This window comes from Myxocyprinus asiaticus, chromosome 49 (assembly GCF_019703515.2).
Source record: "Myxocyprinus asiaticus isolate MX2 ecotype Aquarium Trade chromosome 49, UBuf_Myxa_2, whole genome shotgun sequence".
NCBI classification, from domain to species: Eukaryota; Metazoa; Chordata; class Actinopteri; order Cypriniformes; family Catostomidae; genus Myxocyprinus; species Myxocyprinus asiaticus.
In genome coordinates, this window is record NC_059392.1 from 18351235 (window position 1) to 18374142 (window position 22908).

The 22908-nt window shown below is 35.8% G+C and overlaps 1 protein-coding gene across 1 annotated transcript; it reads right to left on the reverse strand.

Moving 5' to 3' along the window:
- Nucleotides 1-671: 671 nt before the first annotated feature.
- Nucleotides 672-13994, reverse strand: LOC127438516 (kininogen-like). The gene is made up of 7 exons (XM_051694157.1): nucleotides 13718-13994; nucleotides 11607-11723; nucleotides 9159-9231; nucleotides 6896-7068; nucleotides 4029-4139; nucleotides 1284-1376; nucleotides 672-1148 (listed from the first exon to the last, which is right to left on the reverse strand). The coding sequence occupies exons 1-7, from the start codon at nucleotides 13913-13915 to the stop codon at nucleotides 867-869; spliced, it is 1047 nt and encodes a 348-aa protein (XP_051550117.1). The 5' UTR covers nucleotides 13916-13994; the 3' UTR covers nucleotides 672-866.
- Nucleotides 13995-22908: the final 8914 nt, after the last annotated feature.

A 22908-nucleotide genomic window follows, 5' to 3' on the forward strand; every position in this document is an offset into this window, starting at 1 on the left:
AATCCTTTAAACAAGATCAATTTGATCGATCTTGTTTTAGAAACAACACTGCATAAGATATTTCGGTTTTTCAGAGAATGTATTTTTAACATGTGTATTTTGTCTTACTGTACTGGCAGAGTTTTTATAGTCAAAACAAGTGAAAAAATCTACCAGTGCTGAAGAAGTAATCCAAAGTATTTAGAATATGTTACTGACCTTGAGTAATCTAACGGAATACATTACAAATGACATTTTACAACATGTATTCTGTAATCTGTAGTGGAGTACAGTTCAAAAGTAACCCTCCCAACCCTGTTTACTATATGTGAGTTATAAAGTCACAATTGTGAGATATAAAGTCAGTACCTTTTCTTTATTATTTTTTATTCTGTGGTGGGATCCGGCTTTCATAGTTAATAGAGTCCATTGTGCCAACTTAAACTAAAATAATAAATATTAGTATATGTAAAAAGTAAGAAACTAAAGCAAAGGAAAGAGAGCTGTTGTTTGATGATCATTTTATGGTTTGAGTAATTAAATTAATATTCTAACCGCATTTTAACCTCATTTTGCAGTTTCTGTCTTGTTAAATGTGGCATTATCTTCTATTTATTCCCATTCTCTAAAGAAATATTTACAGCTATGTAATGTAATGAAGTTTAATAACATTCCAATGATTCCACAAACAATGAGTTTTGTATTTTCCTCTTTATTTTGACATGTGAGACAATGTACAGTGAATAAATGACACTTTATTCAAACCACCATACAAGTTATTAGAATGATACTGGTACTATTTCTCTTCTTTCCCTCATTTTCCTTTCTTTTATATTTTAAGATAAGCATTTGAACACAAATCCCCAAAAACAACACACACCAGCTGCTCAATTAAACAAATCCAGATCACTCAGTTGGGCATCTGCTGTGGTTGAGTTTGGCTGTGTAGACGCTGTATTGTTCAGTGAAGAAGGGCTGTCAACGATGGGCTTGAACTCTTTCCAGGGTTTGGACGGGCAATTTAAAGGTGTGCGCTGGGTTACTTTCATGATCTCCTTGGACTCCTCTGATGATTCTTTGGGTTTTTCAATTGGTTTTGGACTCGGTGGTTTTGAGGGCATGTGCCTCAGGGGAGACCAGCCTGGTGGCCGCTTAATTCTTGGTCCTCCCTGAAATAAAAATGTTGCATTACCATAGAAATAATACATGAATTAGTTCACTGGAAATCTATACACTTGATATTTTGAAAATGTCTGTATAATTGTCTGTATAATTTAATAAATGTAACTGAAGGGCTGGCTCACAATACGGGCACCAGGTGCACATTCGGTGTGCACTTCTGGACTCTCGTGCCTCCAAGGGGCCACATCCACAGTAGAGTTACACTGCATGAATTCCTAAAAAACATCAAGTTTAGATAGATATATGAGGCTATAAGTACAGTATAAAGATAATAAGCATACACTGTAAAAATGTTTTTGAGGTAACTTTAAAAATGTGCATTATGTGGTAACATCTAAATTAACTGGTTTTATTGAATTCAAAATTGTATTTAATCTACCTGACCAATTAGCTTACACAAACGAAAGTAATTTTTATGGGTTAAGTCAAGTAAAAAAGATCCTTGAGGTAACCCCTTTTTTGTGAGTGTACTTTCCTTATTAGTCACTATAAATAATAGAATAATAATAATTCAAATATTAATAATGTAAATAATTTATTTAAATTGTTAATCTGAGAGTAAAGTGCATTTTTACATGGAACATTTACATTTGCATTTACATTTGGCAGACACTTACAGTTTATTTAACCGATACTTAAAAACAAAAAAAACAAAAAAAGAGTACATTTTACATATAAAACAGATTTTAAACTTTCTTTTAGACTCTAACTTGTCTTTGAAGAGTTCAGTTCATTAACCCTTAAACTCTGGTGCATTTATGGGCTGCTGCCTGCAATTTTTTCACACTCAATTTTACTAGCTCACCAAGTCTAACTTTTTCAGAAATCCCCCCAAATTGAAAAGACTCCAATTATTCATAAATAATATTGTATGTGTTTATAATATTATGATTAAGTTTTTTCTATAAAAAAATCTTTTTCATTTATTTTTTTCCTCCATTTTTCTCCACAATTTGGAATGCCCAATTCCCAATGCGCTCTAAGTCCTCATGGTGGCGTAGTGACTCGCCTCAATCCGGGTGGAGGAGGACGAATCTCAGTTGCCTCCTCGTCTGAGACCGTCAATCTGCGCATATTATCACGTGGCCTGTTGAGCGCGTTACCACGGAGACCTTGCGCGTGTGGAGGCTTCACGCTATTCTCCACAGCATCCACGCACAACTCACCACGCACCCCACCGAGAGCGAGAACCACATTATAGCGACCACGAGGAGGTTAACCCAACGTGACTCTACCCACCCTAGCAACTGAGCCAACTGGTTGCTTAGGAAGCCTGACTGGAGTCACTCAGCACGCCCTGGATTCGAGCTTGACTCGACTCCAGGTGTGTAAAAAAAAAAAATTTTTTTGTTGTTGTTGTTGTCCTAATTTTGTAAACATGTAATTCTGGTTCTGTTGACTCTACTTCACTTTGTCAGCAAGCACTATAAAAAAATATTTTTTTCTCTGTCACATTCCATCACAATATACAGATCTGAAATGTAGGTGGCGCTCTAACTCGTTTTAGCCCTCACAGATGTGCTCGTCCATAGACATTCAGCCTCTGAGTGGACTAAAAGCTCAATCTAAGTGTCATTAGAAAGATCATTCCCTTTGCGATGATATATAACATTTGATCATCAATAGTCGACAGTATATTTTTCTGATGATTTGTTTAGCATGCTTTTCCTGCTGGATGGTATATTTTGTTCTGGACATGTAAGTTATAACACTGGATTATTCACAGCAAGCTCACAGACAAGTAAAGAATTACAATTTTTTTTAGAAAACTGCCTACGTAAAAGCAGATATAAAGTTTTGAGCTATTTGGGGCTTACAGCAGCAGTTATCGGAGCATAAAAGAGACGTTTGTATTTGATTACTTACAGAAACTGTATTTCGATTTGTGATTCTTTTGAAAATCTTTCGAACTGTGGTATTAGGGCAACAAAATACTGTACCATCACATTCCTGAGAATGAGAGCTTTCATTTGATATATGACGTGTCCATTTTGCTGCTATGTGAGGGACTTTATATAAATATTTCTACCCCCTTACCTCTAGGGGGCGCTAATTTTTAATGTGAATGTTTTGAGGCCTTATTTTGTTGTTTTAAGTAACATAAATGTAGAAGTGATTGGTACCTCCGAAAAGTTCAGATTCTAGGCTTTCAAATGATACCTCATATGCCTGACTTATGTATACGGAGACTTTAATGTTTTAAGCATAAACGTTTTTCGCGATATATCGCCAGCGGGTCCAGCAGAGTTCATGATGATGCTATTATAACGGTTTCTTTCTTTATATAGAATATTACATTATTTTAATTTGGGTAGTTATGATGGTAACATTATTGATGCTCTTTGGAAACTTCTCAAATCACGCTGAATAACATGATAATAAGGCCAGATGAATTACATACAGTCATTAAACCAAAAGGGGGACATGTAAAACACTAAGATATTTCTAAAAGTCATGTTTGTTTTTGTTTTTTTTACTTTTCATTTAAATTGTTGTGCTGATAATATAATTTGCATTTCAAAGAAATCTTATATTACAATATTATATTAATTGCAAAATGGAAGCATTTTCTTCAAGTGGTCTCGGACTTTTGGACCCCACTGTACATGGAGAGAATTACGAATAAATATTATCTTTTATATCCATATTTTAATCAAAATATGCGCAGATGTTAATAAAGCAAAAATAAAATATTTCAAAATAAATTAATTGGATTTTTGTTAATGCGATAAGAAAAATAACTATATTAACACTATATTATCAATGCTCTCAGTCATTTGTTGTTAAAGTCATTATTTATATATTATTGAGGGACACAAAAGACATCCGTTATGTGTAGCGATCCAGCCAGTGATTCAGATTCTTACCCTTTCCTCCTGAACTGCATGGCACTCTTCAGTAACGGCTTTGAATTCTGACTTGGTGCAGTTGCTCTTCTCCATGTCAAACTGCAGTTTATACCTGAATCCAGCAACCACCTGCACACAGAAAAGAACAACATGACCTTGACCCAAACCTTAACCCTGATAATCCGAAGCAGGGGTTTTCAAACTGGGGTCCAGGGAACTGCAAGGGTCCAAATATAAATAAAAAGCAAACAAATAAAAACAAAAACAAGCAAATAAATAAGTTAACATTTACCAATTTTGACATTATTACTGTTTCATTCTTCTTTCTAAAGGCTGCGTTGGGAAAAAAACATTAAATGAATCAAAATTTTTGTATTCTACTGACAGCCCTAGTAAGAAATAATAGTAAGAACAGAAATTAAAACAAATCTGCATATAGTTTTGAGCAACAATATTTATCATTTATTTCTTATTTATTAAGTGTTCATCTCTGCTCCCTTGGAACATACATACTTTCATAGTTTTAATAGTTTGTACTTGTGTTGTATCTTCTTAGGGCATTTCTTCTTGCAACTGTCTCCTTTAGCGTGCTCACTGGGGGTTGTCAAGGAATATTTTCTATAAAGCTGCTTTGGAATGATATTCATTGTAAAAAGCACTATAACAAATAAACAGTAGTTAAAATGGGTTTCTTTAGGCCCTTACAGTACGCTTATAGGGGTATAAAGAAGATACGCTGTTAACTTAATACAAAGATAACACTTATATTTCAATTATTTCTTTTAGCTTTATATCATTTTGCATTTGGTCTTTATAATAATATGCTTAGGGGAAGTGACACTATTTAGCCCACATACCATATAAGCCCACTTACTGTTTTATTTTGAGATATTAAAAAGACAGAAAGAAAGAGAAAATGTTGTTGCAGAGGAAATGCACATATTTGTTAGAATTATTCTACTTTTTATTTGGAGCCAGTTCACCCAGTTATCTGGGACCATGTGACTCACAATGCAGAACGAACACACACACACACACACACAAACATGTTTTTTATATCATTGTGGGGACTCTCCATAGACTTCCATGCATTTTATGGATTTTATACAGATCTAATGATAATTTCTATCCCCTAACCCTACCCCTAAACCTAACCCTCACAGAAACCTTTTTGCATTTTTTAATTTTCAAAAAAACATAATTTAGTATGTTTAATAAGCCATTTCCCTCATGGGGACCGCTGGCTGGGCCCCACAATGTAGGTGATCTCAGATTTTACTATCCTTGTGGGGACATTTGGTCCCCACAATGTAGTATAAACATGTTTACACACACACACACACACACACACATTCTTCTGTTTTACACTTTAATTAAATTTTCAATATTTTTCAGTTCATTTCTGTTTCTTGATGTTCATTTTATTACAGTATTATGAAATTATTATGCATTTACTTTGAGTTATTCAATTTTTATGTTTGAAATAATTTCTTGGTAGAAAAATGCTTATTCTGTGTCTTCTCTATGTAACACCATGGTCACGTTTGATTGCAAGCATAATGACATTAAATGCAAAAACAGACATTTCAAAACAATTTTAAAATGCTAAACTTTGACAAAAAATAGTTTGATAATGTCTAAATTTATTTCCAAATGCATATCTTGTGATAAAATATCAAATTAGGTTACAAGCCATCAGACTACACAGTAGGTGGCTACAGCCATCTACTGGCTATTACTGGCATGACATGGTTTTCAAGTCATGTTGTTTATATTTTGTTTACCAGATGGCAGCAATCTGCCTCCAATTTATGTCACATTCTCATATTTTCTTCATGTTTCAACTTATAGAAGTGAAGGTTCTGAATTTTGTATTATTATTATTTTGTTCAAATATTTACTTATTTTTATATGCAAATGAATGGTAAAAGTTAGAAATGTACATGTAAATAAAATCAAATTAGCATAAAATGCCAAAAGAAATGCATAATTGTATTGTTCTTACTTCAGTGAAGAAGAAATGTTATCATTATCATAGTCATCGTCGTAAAAAAAAAAGAAAAAAAAAAAAAGGGTTACACATCTAAACCTTCCGATTGTAAAGTATAGTGTTTTTTTATTCATGACATTTTTTTTATGTGTTCACCTTGACTCTACCGTAACTTATTTAGGTTTATTTTTCCATTGACCCCTATTGTTCCTAATAAGCCTACTGAACAAATAATCCTTTGAACCTCATATTAAACTGAATTAATTGTCAGCTCTACATACTGAATCTATTTTCATTGCAGGGAGAAAATGAATAGGCAGACAAAAATTATGAGGAGTGTCCAAATATGATTAAAGTTTGCTGGATTCAGAAATTAAACATTTCATTAACTGGTTATAATGTTTGAGGTCTAAATAAAAAAATAAAAATGTATACAAATGTAAGTGGTTATTCAGTAAAATGTGATTTACATTTTTAAAGCACAGTAGGCTTATTAAGAACAAATGTTGGAGAAATCATGTAAAACTAAGATTTGGGTGGGCTTAATTGGGTAAATTCCCCCTATTATTTTTCACTTACATACATGAAAATATACAGCTACCTCTACATTTTAGGAAGGGGGTTACATGCACATATAATAATATGTGGGATACTTGGCATCAAAAGTTATAACCAATGACCAATGGCCTAATTTAATACAATTCATTCAAATGGATTAGATAGGGTTCTTAAACATTCACATTTGGCAGATGCTTTTATCCAAAGTGAATTACAGTGCAATCAGTTTGATCATGGGAATTGAACCAGTGTCCTTGTTGTTGCTGGTGCAATGCTCTATCAGTTGACCTACTATCACATTTGTATTACACAAGGATACTGGTTTGAAAACTCTTACCTGTTTTGTTGCTGATGACAAGCTCATAAAGATGAATAAATGCATGTGATTGGTCATGCTGTTGGCTCTGGCCAGAGAATGAATGAGCGGTTCTCTCAGTTCCTCTTTATAAATATCAATGTTTTCAGGGCAGCCCAGACAATGTGCCTTCTCAGAGACAATAGATGGCTCAGCTGTCGGGGAATGATGAGGAAGAGCGTAACACTTGTTCAAAGATCTTTGTGTGATATTATTGTACATATAATCTAAAAAAAATTCTTCCATCAAATAGACATAACCAAGCAAATATTCAGTAACTACAATGATTTTTTTGTTGTTGGTGCTAGAAATAGAGTCATACATTTAGAAAAAGTGGGAAAAAAGTAATGCAACATGCAACATGATTATTGCATTACACAGCTGGTCATGTGACCTCAGCATGGCAGCCCTTATGAGAGGGAAGCACCTGTGACGTGCACAGAACGGGGGCAGCAGGAGCACAAGCCCCCAGCCCCTTTCATTCACAAATCTAAAGGTGCCCTTTTGGTCATCCAGAAATAGGGGAGAAATTGTAATAATTAAATTAAAATAGTTAAATATAACAAATTAAAATCTCATAATAATCTCACAATAACAGTAATTATGTGTTATTATGAGATTTCTTTGTAAATCATGGGCATATTAAAGGAAAATAAGCAGAGGTGCCTTTAAGAGCACGCACACTGGGGGCAGAATCCAATCGCAAGTGTTCCTCCCTATGCCCTATACTCACTCCAAATTACTGAGCCCTTGAAGTGGGTACTATGAAGGAAATATGGCATTTCTGTATGAATGTACCCTTCGCTATCATTCTTGTGGAAGGGCTGTCCGAGAAAAATATTCATTTTCTCACTTTCGTTTTGAACGAGCTATCGAGTGGCATCTCCTCCCGCAACAGTGCCCTTCAAGAAAGCAAAAAATTCAAGTTTTGAATTCGTCCTGGAACATAGAAGTGCCGTTACCTTAGACGAGTAATAGGTCAGATAAAAAGTCCACTCCATGTATTGTGTTGTAAGTTTATCAAAAGAATACTCGATTGCTACCGCATTTCCGACATTGCGCACCTGCAGTGTAGACAGATTTATTAATTATAATGGGATTATAAACGGTCGCGTCGCTTTCGGTGATAGACATTAAATTTTTGTTTTATAGAATATTAAACAATAATATTGTACAGTGCCCCTATAATAGGGGCAGTGGTAGCTCAGCGGTTAAGGCTCTGGGTTACTGATCAGAAAGTCGGGGGTTCAAGCCCCAGCCCCGCCAAGATGCCACTGTTGGGCCCTTGAGCAAGACCCTTGACCCTATCTGCTCCAGGGGTGCCGTATCATGGCTGACCCTGACCCTAGCCTAGCTGGGATATGTGAAAAAGAAGAATTTCACTGTATATGTGCAAATGTATAATGTGTGATAAATAAAGATAATTATAATTATATTGACATAAACTGAAGGAGCTGTCAGGTTCAGCCAAAGCCAGTTTGGTTTTGTTGAAACTAATAAGCAATTAGACTAATCACTTTCAGAAAAATACCATTAGGCTTCCACAATACCACCGCACTTTATATGCATATTACACAGCCTACGTAGGGCACCATCTCCCTAGGGGGCACCATCATACCCTAGGGGGCAACAAATACTCCACCAGCTGCCCTTCCTTGCATGTTATACATTATTCAAGGACCCTGTAGCATTCGCGGAACACAGTCAATCGCCCTGCGCCCGCACTTTCTCATCGCGCCTTCGCACCGTGCGCCACGTTACCAGGGTAATGCCATGGTACTGAATGATTAATCATGTTCATTTTCATGTTCATGTCTGAAAATAAACAAACAAACAACCATGGTGCTTATTGTGAGAAATATAACAGAATAGTCTATTAATTGTGATAAAGGAAAAATTTACAAAATTATGTACAGTATATCTATCCAAGAAAATGGTTAAATACTCAAAAAGCAAAGAAATTAGTTAAGTATTTAGAATTAATACTCATTTAAAAAAAAAAAAGAAAAAAAAAAACAGTGCTCTTTTTTATCCTTCCACCTCTGTCCCTGCTAAGGTCTGTGCACGTCACTGGGGAGCACCCTTATATAGAATAGACCGATTTGTCTGGGCGACTCATATGGCTGGAGTCTTCATCTTCAGCAATTGATTTTTTATATCTGAGTTACTATAACAATGTTAAACTGGCATCGTTACAATATGGACAACTCAGTTACTGTTAATCATAGTACAAGATGTGAAATACCTGTACAGTCATGTAATACTAACTCTTGTCCTGCCTCTGTGAACAGCACTTTAGCATGACAGTTTCTGAGCACCTGGGGAAGCACAAAATGTACATGTTATCTAGAGATACATCTGAAAGGTTTATTAAAGCATTAAAGGTGCACTCAGTAACTTTTGTCTTTGTGTCATCTTGGACTTACAATGACACCTAGCGGTTTGGATGCTGCATCATTTAAAATCAATAGTTTTTGGTTTCAGATGCCATTGTAGAAATGTAGTACTCACAGTCAGCCATGATTACTTGAATCAGTGAGTGAAAGTGTCAAATAACAGGACGGTTACTGAGATTAAGCGAGTAGTATTCAGCTGGTCATGTGATTCTAACATGGCAGCCCCCATGTGCGGACCCTCTCCATGTAGAATAAAACAGCTTTTATAAGGTTATTTATATGACTTAAGTCTTCTTTTTAATGTGAGTGCTCATGATTTCCTACATATATTCAAAATTACAATTATTGACTATAGGAGTGCACCTTTAAGGTATGATAGGCTTATATTGTTAATAAATGATTTCTATATAATAAAAATAGCAGAAACACAAATTTCATTAAAACTTTTATTTTATTAAGCAAATTCACTAAGCACTATTGTTCCGCTACAGATAGTTCCTGACAAGAAAACTAACTTTAATACTAATACTAAATATTATACTTATATTTTGTATAATGAGCGCTAAAGTGTATAATTGACTGTTTATCCCAGACAAGCAATTTTCTACATAACTGTGCTAGTTTCAACCTGGTCTCTTAGAATCACGTTACTATACCTACAACGTTTTTTTTTTTTTCTGGTGAAATGACCACTAGAGGCGCTACAATAACAATTGCTTTTATTCCCTTTCACACAAATCACGAGTAAATTGGCAGTACATTAACACGTATTTTTCGCCCTGTTCCTCACACAATGCTATCTTATGACATCTAAACACTTTTACTATAGCGCATGACTTGTAAGGCAATACCTTTAATGTTTGCATTACATAACCAACTACATTTATAAGCTTCTTCAAGTGTGATCAAATTGCACGGTAGCTTAAAGGATGCACTTGAAATGCAAAGGACCTAAAGAGCATGCGAGTCCACATTTGAGCTGAACGTGTCATAAAAGCACCACAAAATGACTTAGGGGCTTCAGCACTTGCGTTTTTTATCTCGCATTTTTATGACACAATCTGTTTAAGGTTTAGGGTTGGGAGGTCAGTTTTGTTGATTTAATACTCGATAGAGCATTAACCTTATAAAACCTCATCTGTTTGGGAGAACATTTAACTTGCTTTTAGCGCCCCACAGTGGACATTTCATCTCGGAAATGCAGCGATACGTGTTATGAACCACTTAAAGGTTCAATGTGTAGTATATTTACTGTACTAAAGCACACAATTATCAGAATATGTTATCAGAGATTTAGGAAACATGCTAAGTTGGAATACTGGCTTCTCCGACAACAATGCTGCAGCCAGTATATTCTACATTGAAATGTCCGTTCCAGACCGGAATTTCTGTATGTGTTTTGGCCTGTGATCCCGCCCACTGCCCATTTCCCAATAGTATCTAGACACCCCGGGTTGCCAGATTTGAAACAAGTTATCAGGCAAACACAGCACGCTGCAGCCATGGAAGCCAGCAATACATCTAGCTAACATTGACAGAGTTATAAAAAATCCAAATGAGCTGGTTTATAATTTGCAAACAATAAAAACATTGCAAACGTATACATTAGCTGATCAACTTACAGTGTAAGGCTCGTCGCTTGCCATTGTCAGTTTGCTCGTTCCTGTTGCATGTCCTCAACCTGGCAACCCGCGTGAACTTGGAATCTGGGGAGGAGGGGGCGCGGGAGACAACTTTCTCCAATATTTTGAATTTGGACTGCAGCACCCATTTTAAACGCTTGATGTCAATGTGACATATTGCTCCTTTAATATAATTTTGCAAAAATGTCACCACAGTAATTTTTTTCTTTCATTAGATCAGACTTGCTAATTTCGTGTCTTTTTTATCACTCTGCACTATTTTTCTTCTCACATAATACACTCAAATCAATACTTCATGTCCATTTATTTATTTGGAAAGTAGCCTGGTAATAAGCGAGATAAAGTACAGTCAGCTCCTGCCTTGCGTTGTGGTTCTGATCACCCAAAACAGCTATGGTATGGCTTTAGAAGACTTGGAATATAATGCACAAGTTGTATGGACTACTTTTACGGTAATGTTTGGTCCATGCTGTCACTGTAAACTGTTGTTATATGGAAAAGAGCTGCATAAAGGTCCCCCCAAAAATTCTTCCTTTGTGTTCCACAGAAGAAAGAAAGCCATATGGGTTTGTAAAGACTTGAAGGTGAATAAATGATGACAGAATTTTCATTTTCAGGTGAATTATTTTTTTAAATTACCTCATCAGGTCTTACCTTATCCGCTTGCTGTAGGTAGTCACATTGTTGCCACACTTTGTCTCCCCCTACAGGACAGTCTGTCTCTCTGCTTGTGAACCGCACAAACAAAACTTCACCTGATTCATTCTGAGCCTGTGAGAATGACAGTATTATACTGTGAAAACTTAAAGTTGTGTAGACCTTCAAACGTACTGCACAATGGTGGTGTACTGGTGTAAAAGAGCAAAAAGATTTGTGGTAAAACTTTAATTGTTTTAATAGTTGTTAATCACTTAAAATTTGTAATCACATTAATCACATATACAATAGTTGCTGAGAATTGTCGCATATGAGCGAATCATTGAAGAGACATTATAAGCGGCTTTAGAAATCAATATTTTGTTTGTTTTATTTACATATCATTGAACATAAGCCTATCACTGGCCTACAGTCCATAGTGATCCATTTTGCAATAAAGTTTATCTGTCCTTGGAAGACTTAGACAGTTCACACAGAATGCATTCTGGTATTTTGAACAAAGATTATATATTTTTTAACTGTTGGTCTGTGTACACATGAAGACATATTTGGCCGTTGTATTGCATCTTGCTCCATTAGCACCACATATTTAAGATATTGTGTCAAGATCAGAAGTAGTTCAACTACGAAAATTACACACACAATATACTGCGTTATTGAGGCAGATGAGTAAAACACTGATTAGACAATACAAAAGTGGCTTCAGAAGTTAATATATTGTACCTAATATATATCATTACACATAAGTCTATCATTGGTCTACAGTCCACAGCAACTGAGTTGGTCAATCTTCTCACAGGACGTGTTCTTGCATTCTGTCTGCGCTATCTTTAATTTATGGTTTATGTACATATGCGTCAGATGGATGCACTGGTGTTCAACGCTTTAAACGCGAGCTTTTAAGATGATGTGTCAGGTTAAAATTAGTTAAAACTTTGAAAATTGCATCTCGAGATCCCTACATTCTATAGAGCGCAACAGTGCACGGACACGTTTTCAGCCGTCTGTGTTCCAGAAGTTCCATAGACTTTTAATAAAACCCTTCATAAAAGATTTGTGAGCCATGAACCAAATCACAACATAATGAACTTTGTTTTGAGGCAAAAAAGTATTTGAAAATCGGACATAAAGACAAAGGTACAAGGCTGTTGTACTTACCGTCTTCCATGAGGGCACAAACTACAATCCCATAAAGCATTGCGAATGATGTCGTTGAATAAAAAACGATGGGAATATTACTATATTACTATTGATTTTAGGTTGTTGATTGTAAGTATATAAACAATATATTTTACATTTATTGCAAAATATTCCAATATGTATAAATATATAAGTAGTTTAAGGGTGATGGGAGACTGACTCGATTACGTCATTCACAGAGTGTCATGGGAGCACGCAGTCGCTCCGAGGCACGTTTTGCGAGTTTCGCTGGCCATGGTTCTCTGATTGGTGGATCTTTCTCTGCTGTACCATGGGTAATGTAGTTGTTTACCATGAATTCTGCTATCAAACAAACTTTAAACAATGAAGTTGAGATGACGCAGACAGACGGCTTCAACGGAAGCACATACCATCGATGAACTGTCTTTAAAGGTCTACAAAAATTATCGTTGAAAATCAATTAGTCTTTGGGATAAATTTAAGGGATTTTTACTTCCAGAACCAGACTGTTGAGCTCTACAGGTATTGTGCTTCAGCGGTTAAGAATGCGTCTTCCTGTGAGCAGCTCTCATTCTGTGGCTGTGATGCTTTTGAGGCGCACTGACTGCCCCCTACTGACGTAGCTCGTAAAAACACAAAATTACATGTACTTCAACCTGGAATTACTCAGATGGTAGGACAATACTTACTTTTATTTCAGAATTTACGTACAGATCCAGGGGCATGATTAATTGCTTTAATAATTTTTTTGTTACTTTTTTTGTAATAATGAATCACACTAAATTAGCACATTAAATATATAACATCTTTTTCAATTTCAATTCAATTTAACAACCGTATTTTTTTATTGCGTTTTATATAAAAAAAATGATCTAACTAAATAAACGTGTTAAATTGACAGCCCTACATATAAACCATGTACTGTATGTATACATGCTACACCCTACCTTTGTAGCCTCTTGGATTTCATAGAGAGCCAGTAGAGTGCCTTCGGTTAACAGCTCATTATGTTTGGAAAGAGTTAGATTCACAACATTTTCCACACGTTTATCATCGCACGGAATACTAGTGTCCTTTTGTCCATGTCCCCCAGAACAGCAAAGCCAAACTAATGTAAAAACCATCAAGAACCTGTCCCCCATCATTGTGCTAATGTCACGAATGTCTCTGCTCACAGTGTTGGAGTGAGAGGGTTCACAAGTGTCCCCGTTGGACTCTGTCTGCCCCTGTAATGATTTACTCGCTGTTATATAGCCCAAAAATCTCCACCTGTCCAAATATAAAGGGACGGTGCACTGCAGTATTCAGCAGCTGTAATGCAAATGTTTACTCATTTGAGATGCACTCCGAAACATGCACACTTCCCTGAATCAATACCCCAAATTGATGACAAATTCTTTACAAAGACCTTTGCATCAGTGGTTCTTAATTAAGCCTTCGCTAAGCGCAAATGTTGAAAAGTTCAATCCAGAGCATGTCTTTGGACTCAATAATTTGTTATCAGACCTAAAGAAAGTGTTTGCAAGTCATTCAATTTATCTAAACCAATAAGATTATTGATTATATATTAGTGTTTAGATTCATATTTTTTTTATCCACAGTTTTCATACTATTGTAAGTTGCATTAATTTTTAAATAATTAACCAACAAGTCCAGAGCTTCCTAACAGAGACAAATATGCACCATTCACCAACACTGGAATGCTGAGTTGCATTACGTAAATCAAGGAGTGTGTATTTAAGGGCATACTTTGTTCCCCCCTACCTTTGACCTGTGTGTTTTCCTCTTATTTCCAAAAAAAAGTTGTCACAGCAAACTTGTTCTCTACAGAGGCAGTATTTGAACATACAGAAAATAATTTATAACTCCAAGTTAGGAATAAGATATGAGAAACACTTTACAATAAGGTTCTGTTGTTGACATTAGTTAATGCATTAGGTATCATGAACTAACAATGAACAATATATTTTTACAGCATTCATTAATCTTGGTTAATGTTCATTTATAATTGGTCATTGACAAATAAGGTTGTCCAAGGTGATAAAAATATATACTTTTTTTTTATTATTATTGTTTAAAACACGTGTCAAGTTTGTAGAAATGTAATCTCTGTGTCCAGTTTGGTTTTAATACATTTTTGAAAAAACATTTATAGCATTTTCTTCAAAAACATTTATTGAAATTTCATGTGGTGTAACCATAAAGTAAAAGGTATTAAAATACTTTCCTCACACCTTAATTATATGAGTGTACATAACTTAATCATTCATTTTAAAAAAACACATTTTCAAACACATTTTTTAAGGTAAAAACTATATTTTTTTTTTACAAATGTCATGAATTTTTGAGTCACAAATATCAATAAATTGTCTCAGCGTTACATCAAATGACCTGAACAAACTGTCTTTTCATAAAAATATCAGATTTTTTTAAAAACTTCACAAACAGAGAGGGGTCCTCTCTGTTTTATGTTTTTTGTCAACCGAAAAAAAAAAAAAAAAAAAAAAAGAAAAAAAAAGGTTACTGACATGTTGGTTATACCAGATGACTTTGATTTGACACATGTTTTCATTATTAATTCAAAGGTGCACTCAGTAATTTTTTCCTCATTAAAAAGTTTAACTCCTATAGTCATGAATTGTAATTTTGCAATATATGTAGGAAATCATGAGCACTCACATTAAAATGAAGACTCCAGTCATATCAGTAACCTTATAAAAGCTGTTTTATTCTACATGGAGAGGGTCCGCACATGGGGGCTGCCATTTTAGAATCACATGACCAGCTGAATACTACTCACTTAATCTCAGTAACCGTCCTGTTATTTGACACTTTCACTCATTGATTAAAGTAATCATGGCTGACTGTGAATACTACATTTCTACAATGGCATCTGAAACCAAAAACTATTGATTTTAAATGATGATGCATCCAAGCCGCTAGGTGTCAGTGTGGTCCAAAATGACACAAAGACAAAAGTTACTGAGTGCACCTTTAATGCTTTAATAAACCTTTCAGATGTATCTCTAGATAACATGTACATTTTGTGCTTCCCCAGGTGCTCAGAAACTGTCATGCTAAAGTGCTGTTCACAGAGGCAGGACAAGAGTTAGTATTACATGACTGTACAGGTATTTCACATCTTGTACTACGATTAACAGTAACTGAGTTGTCCATATTGTAACGATGCCAGTTTAACATTGTTATAGTAACTCAGATATAAAAAATCAATTGCTGAAGATGAAGACTCCAGCCATATGAGTCGCCCAGACAAATCGGTCTATTCTATATAAGGGTGCTCCCCAGTGACGTGCACAGACCTTAGCAGGGACAGAGGCGTAAGGATAAAAAAGACTGACTGTGTTCCACGTATGCTACAGGGTCCTTGAATAATGTATAACATGCAAGGAAGGGCAGCTGGTGGAGTATTTGTTGCCCCCTAGGGTATGATGGTGCCCCCTAGGGAGATGGTGCCCTACGTAGGCTGTGTAATATGCATATAAGGTGCGGTGGTATTGTGGAAGCCTAATGGTATTTTTCTGAAAGTGATTAGTCTAATTGCTTATTAGTTTCAACAAAACCAAACTGGCTTTGGCTGAACCTGACAGCTCCTACAGTCTATGTCAATATTCTATAAAACAAAAATGTAATGTCTATCACTGAAAGCGACGCGACCGTTTATAATCCCATTATAATTAATAAATCTGTCTACACTGCAGGTGCGCAATGTCGGAAATGCGGTAGCAATCGAGTATTCTTTTGATAAACTTACAACACAATACATGGAGTGGACTTTTTATCTGTCCTGTTACTCGTCTAAGGTAACGGCACTTCTATGTTCCAGGACGAATTCAAAACTGCATTTTTTGCTTTCTTGAAGGGCACTGTTGCGGGAGGAGATGCCACTCGATAGCTCGTTCAAAACGAAAGTGAGAAAATGAATATTTTTCTCGGACAGCCCTTCCACAAGAATGATAGCGAAGGGTACATTCATACAGAAATGCCATATTTCCTTCATAGTACCCACTTCAAGGGCTCAGTAATTTGGAGTGAGTATAGGGCCTATGCGATTGGATTCTGCCCCCAATGTGCGTGCTCTTAAAGGCACCTCTGAACCTTTAAAACACAATTGTTTCACTGCCTATTTTGTAAGAAATAATAATAAAAGATTATTCATGCCAACATTTATTTTTTCAAGAATTTCAGCTTTTAATGAGACCGTTTTTACTGCCTCTGGACAGTTACACCGCATGATTTTGACTTTAAGCCCCAGAAAAAATATCATGTGAATTTGAACTCATCATAAAGGAGTGCATTTCAGTAACTGTTTTGTGTGAATTGCAATTTGTATGTATTTTTTAATAATTTAATAGATCTGAAAAAAATAAATAAAATAAAAATAGCAGCCATTGACCCAAATATAGCATTGTTCGTTGTTAGTTTATAATGCATTAACTAATGTAAACATGCAACTTTTAATGTTAAAATACATTAGTGTATGTAGAAATTACATTAACCAAGATGAATAAATGCTGCAACATGTTGTTCATTGTAAGTTCATGTTAACTATTTTTTTTTTTTTTTAAATGTTAACAAGTGTTACCAAGATATAATATTTGTGTGTAAATTAAACACTTCACAATTATAAACTGTTGAAAGACTGTAAAATGTTACAGTAAAAATCTGTTAATTTGTTAGCTATAAGTTACCTTAGCCTATAATGTGAAAAAGTATATTATATTTAAGAATTCATGTGCTTTTATGGTAAAATATTGTTAAAATTATGCTTTAAGTTAAAAGTATGAATCACCTTATAATTTTGATGAAAAGCAATAAAAGGGCATTCCCAGAAGTCACTGCGTGATGCATCACATTTTAAATTTATCAAAGATTATATTTTATAGTAATGTTGTTAGTGTTGTTTTTAGTTATGTAGATTTGGTGTTTTATGTTATGTTTATTATGTTTATTACATAATTGTTAATTAGATCATTTTAGTCACCCTGATAATGTTGTGTATTTGTGTGTGTGTATATATATATATATATATATACATACATATATATGTATATATATACATATATATAAACATTTGTATATACACAAACTTCAGGACACTGTATTTTAAAGATAGTTTTGTAAAAATCCAAATAACTTTACAGATCTTTATTGTAAAGGGTTTAAACAATGTTTTCCATGCTTGTTCAGTGAACCATGAAAAATTAATGAACATGCACCTGTGGAACGGTCGTTAGGACACTAACAGCTTACAGACAGTAGGCAATTAAGGTCACAGCTATAAAAACTTAGGATACTAAAGAGACCTTTCAACTGACTCTGAAAAACACCAAAAGAAAGATGCCCAGGGTCCTTGCTCATCTGCGTGAACGTGCCTTATGCATGCTGCATGGAGGCATGAGGACTGCAGATGTGGCCAGGGCAATAAATTGCAATGTCCGTACTGTGAGATGCCTAAAACAGCGCTACAGGGAGACAGGAAGGACAGCTGATCGTCCTCGCAGTGGCAGACCACGTGTAACAACACCTGCACAGGATCGGTACATCCGAATATCACACCTGTGGGACAGGTACAGGATGGCAACAACAACTGCCCGAGTTACACCAGGAATGCAAAATCCCTCCATCAGTGCTCAGACTGTCCGCAACAGGCTTAGAGAGGCTGGACTGAGGGCTTGTAGGCCTGTAGTAAGGCAGGTCCTTACCAGACATCACCGGCAACAACGTCACCTATGGGCACAAACCCACCTTCGCTGGACCAGACAGGACTGGCAAAAAGTGCTCATCACTGATGACTGGCGGTTTTGTCTCACCAGGGGTGATGGTCGGACTCGCGTTTATTGTCGAAGGAATGAGCGTTACACCGAGGCCTATACTCTGGAGTGGGATTGATTTGGAGGTGGAGGGTCCGTCATGGTCTGGGGCGGTGTGTCTTAGCATCATCGGACTGAGCTTGTTGTCATTGCAGGCAATTTCAACGCTGTGCGTTACATGGAAGACATCCTCCTCCCTCAAGTGGTACCCTTCCTGCAGGCTCATCCTGATATGACAATGCCACCAGCCATACTGCTCGTTCCGTGCATGATTTCCTGCAAGACAGCAATGTCAGTGTTCTGCCATGGCCAGCGAAGAGCCCGGATCTCAATCCCATTGAGCACGTCTGGGACCTGTTGGATGAGGGCTAGGGCCATTCCCCCCAGAAACTTAATGCAGTACTTAATGCAGCTGGTGGCCACACCAGACACTGAATGTTACTTTTGATTTTGACCCCCCCTTTGTTCAGGGACACATTATTCCATTTCTGTTAGTCACATGTCTGTGAAACTTGTTCAGTTTATGTCTTAGTTGTTGAATCTTTTTATGTTCATACAAATATTTACACATTGCTGAAAATAAAAGCAGTTGAAAGTGAGAGGATGTTTCTTTGCTGAGATTATACACACACACACACACACAACCACACATATACTGAATATATATATATATATATATATATATATATATATATATATATATATATATATATATATATATATATATATATATATATGTATATTATATATAATGTATGGCTTGTTAATGACAGAGCTGACAGGAAGGTGACAGTAACCCAAATAAACACGTGTTACAACAGTGCTATGCAGAAAAGTATTTCTGAACGAACAACACGTCAAACATTAAGGCAGATGGGCTACAGCAGCAGATCATGCCACGGTCCAAATCACTGAGATCAAATTTTTTCCCCATTCTGATGGTTGATGTGAATATTAACTGAAGCTCCTGACCCATATTTGCATGATTTTATACAATACACTGCTGCGACACGATTGGCTGATTAGATAATCGCATGAATAAGTAGATATACAGGTGTATCTAATAAAGTATACACTGTATGTACATATATATATATATATATATATATATATATATATATATATATATATATATATATTGACCTGTTTCAGTGATGTCACATTTCCCCTGCAGCCTCCATATTTGTGACCATCAGCAGGAGGAAACAATGAAAAAAAACCCTGTAAAACGATCTCAAGAAAAACATTAAAAAAATGATTTTTATCCATGCAAATTCCCAGGAAAGGTGTATACAGGTCTGAAGTCAGCACAAATTTCACTGAATTTGACTTTCACTGACATTTAAATATATTTTATACATGATTTACCGCCGAGTCTGATGTGTGACCCATGAGTACATACGCCTCTCAGTACATCACTGTAAACATCTCTCATTAAGAACTTACAAATGTTTGTGTTGTTTTCTGCTTTGATTTGGTCACAATATTACAAAACGTCTGAGATGATCCCATCTGTATGAATGTAAGAGCTGCTTTTTTAACTCATGAAGAATACAAAGAAAGCAACTGAGGCATATTAGTGAATAAGACAAATACTGTATGTTTACATTGTATTCTGGTGGTGTGAATAAAGTTTGAGCTTCATGATCTTATGATGTGTTGTTTATTGACTGACAGTAGTATATTAACATTAAATATGTACTATATATTCACATTATAGTGCTTTTTATTTATTACAGTGTGTTACAATTATGACATACTGTACCTTTATATAGTCTGGGTGCTATGAATAACATATGTGCATATCCTATGTGCATTTCCAGTTTAACTGTATCAGACTATATTAAGTTATATACAGTATATATAGTTATATACAGCGTTGGGAGGGTTACTTCTGAAATGTACTCCACTACAGATTATAGAATATATGCTGTAAAATGTAATTTGTAACGTATTCCGTTAGATTACTCAAGGTCAGTAAGGTATTCTAAATATTCTGGATTACTTCTTCAGCAATGGTAGATTTTTTCACTTGTTTTGACTATAAAAAGTCTGCCAGTACAGTAAGACAAAATACACATGTTAAAAATACATTCTCTGAAAAACCTAAATATCTTATGCAGTGTTGTTTCTAAAACAAGATAAATCAAACTGATATTGTTATAAGGATATTTAGATATTTTTACAGGAAAACAATACAAAAATTATTATCAAGAATATGATTTTTGCCATAATATCAAAGGTCTTACTAGAAAAAAAGAAATTATGATCCAACATGAATTTTCTTGATAAAAAAAATATGATCATGCCTGGTAACGTGCATGTAAAATGGCTAGAAATAGCATTTTAGCTTAGCGTAAAGCTGACAATTTACACAATGTTTATTTCTATTTCTTCTGCTCCAAACTTACTTCAAATGTACTTCTCTGTCTGCTCGTATGAATGTAACACATCATAAGAAAGTGTTTCACCGCTGTTCAAATGCACTTTGGATCGCATCATTTATATGTATAAATGTTTTCCATCTGAAAGGACTAAATATTAAATGAAACAAATGACAATAAAATGCAAAGTAATCTCTTCAGTAATCATTTAGATTTATGCATTTGGCAGACACTTTTATCCAAAGCACCTTACAGTGCCCTGATTACAGGGACAATCCCCCTGGAGCAACCTGGAGTTAAGTGCCTTGCTCAAGGACACAGTGGTGGTGGCTGTGGGAATTGAACCAACAACCTTCTGCTTACCAGTTCCGTGCTTTAGGCCACTACATCACCACCACTCCATTAATCAAAATACTTTTTGAATGTAACTGTATTCTAATTACCAATGATTAAAATTTTGACTGTAGTGGAATACAGTTACTTATATTTTGTATTTAAAATATGTAATCCCGTTACATGTATTCCGTTTCTCCCCAGCACTGGTTATATATATAGTAGACGTGTATAGATTACTGACATGTTTGAATAAATTAGCAAGGACCGTGTTCTCCACCTTCATCGATGCATGACTTAGGCAAAATGAAGCTGTGTCACTTAAAAGATAATACTTTATTGAAAGAAATTTTACATTTTGTCTCTGATAATTAAACAGCAGCACTTTTGCCACATCCCACAGCGCAGCACATTGAAGGTAAATGGATTTTGGTCACAAACATGGCGGTGCGGTAATACAGTGACATCACATGAAACAGGTCAATAGGTCTCTGCGGAACAGTAAGTGCCGGATCACTAAAGACCCAAGGTATGTAATAATGTTTGGTGAAACACCAATTCATTTAAGGCACAAGTCACATGAAATTTTAATGATGGTTACGGGAGGAATGTGTCTCAACACACAGTGCATCTCACCCTGTTGCAAATGGGGCTGAGTAGCCGCAGACCGGTCAGAGTGCCCATGATGACCCCTGTCCACCATCGAATGCGAGCATCGGAACTGGAACTTGGAGCAGTGGAAGAAGGTCGTCTGGTCCGATGAGTCCCGTTTTCTTTTACATCATGTGGACGGCCGTGTACGTGTGTGCCATTTACCTGGGCAAGTGATGGCACCAGGATGCATTGTGGGAAGACGACTAGTCGGTGGAGGGAGTGTGATGCTCTGGGCAATGTTCTACTGGGAAACCCTGGGTCCAGACATTCATGTGGATGTCAATTTGACACGTGCCACTTACCTAAACATCGCTGCAGACCAGGTACACCCCTTCATTGCAGTGGTATTCCATGATGGCAGTGGCCTCTTTCAGCAGGATAATGTGCCCTGCCACACTGCACACATTGCTCAGTAATGGTTTGAGGAACATAATGAAGAGTTCAAGGTGTTACCCTGGCCTCCAAATTCCCCAGATCTCAATCCGATAGAGCATCTGTGGGATATGCTGGACCAACAAGTCCGATCCATGGTGCATTCACCTCAAACTTATAGGACTTGAAGGATCTGCTGCTAATGTCTTGGAGCCAGATACCACAGGACACCTTCAGGGGTCTTGTAGAGTCCATAATGCTTCGGGGGGTCGGCACTGTTTTGGTGACACGCGGAGGACCAACAGCATATTAGGCAGGTGGTCATAATGTTTTTGCTCATCAGTGTACAGTATATCACTATATCCACATTTTTATTCAAAAACAAATGCAAAAATTATAAATGTTCCTATTGTGATTTAAAACTACCTGTCATGTAAATTTCAATTAAACAACTTTATCTAAATATTAAAATATTATTATTAATATTTAGTTATCTATTTTATTTAATCTTCATTTATTTTATGCATTACCTGATTACGCATAGCATGTAAACACCTTAACCGG

Bases quoted from the DNA above. Each gene is read 5' to 3' on its own strand.
- LOC127438516 (XM_051694157.1), bottom strand. From the start codon at position 13,915: ATGATGGGGGACAGGTTCTTGATGGTTTTTACATTAGTTTGGCTTTGC. The intron at 9,232-11,606 runs GTAAGACCTGAT...GTGCTTCCCCAG, and splicing joins ACCTACAGCAAGCGGATAAG to GTGCTCAGAAACTGTCATGC. The intron at 7,069-9,158 runs GTATTTCACATC...ATTCCCCGACAG, and splicing joins AGTATTACATGACTGTACAG to CTGAGCCATCTATTGTCTCT.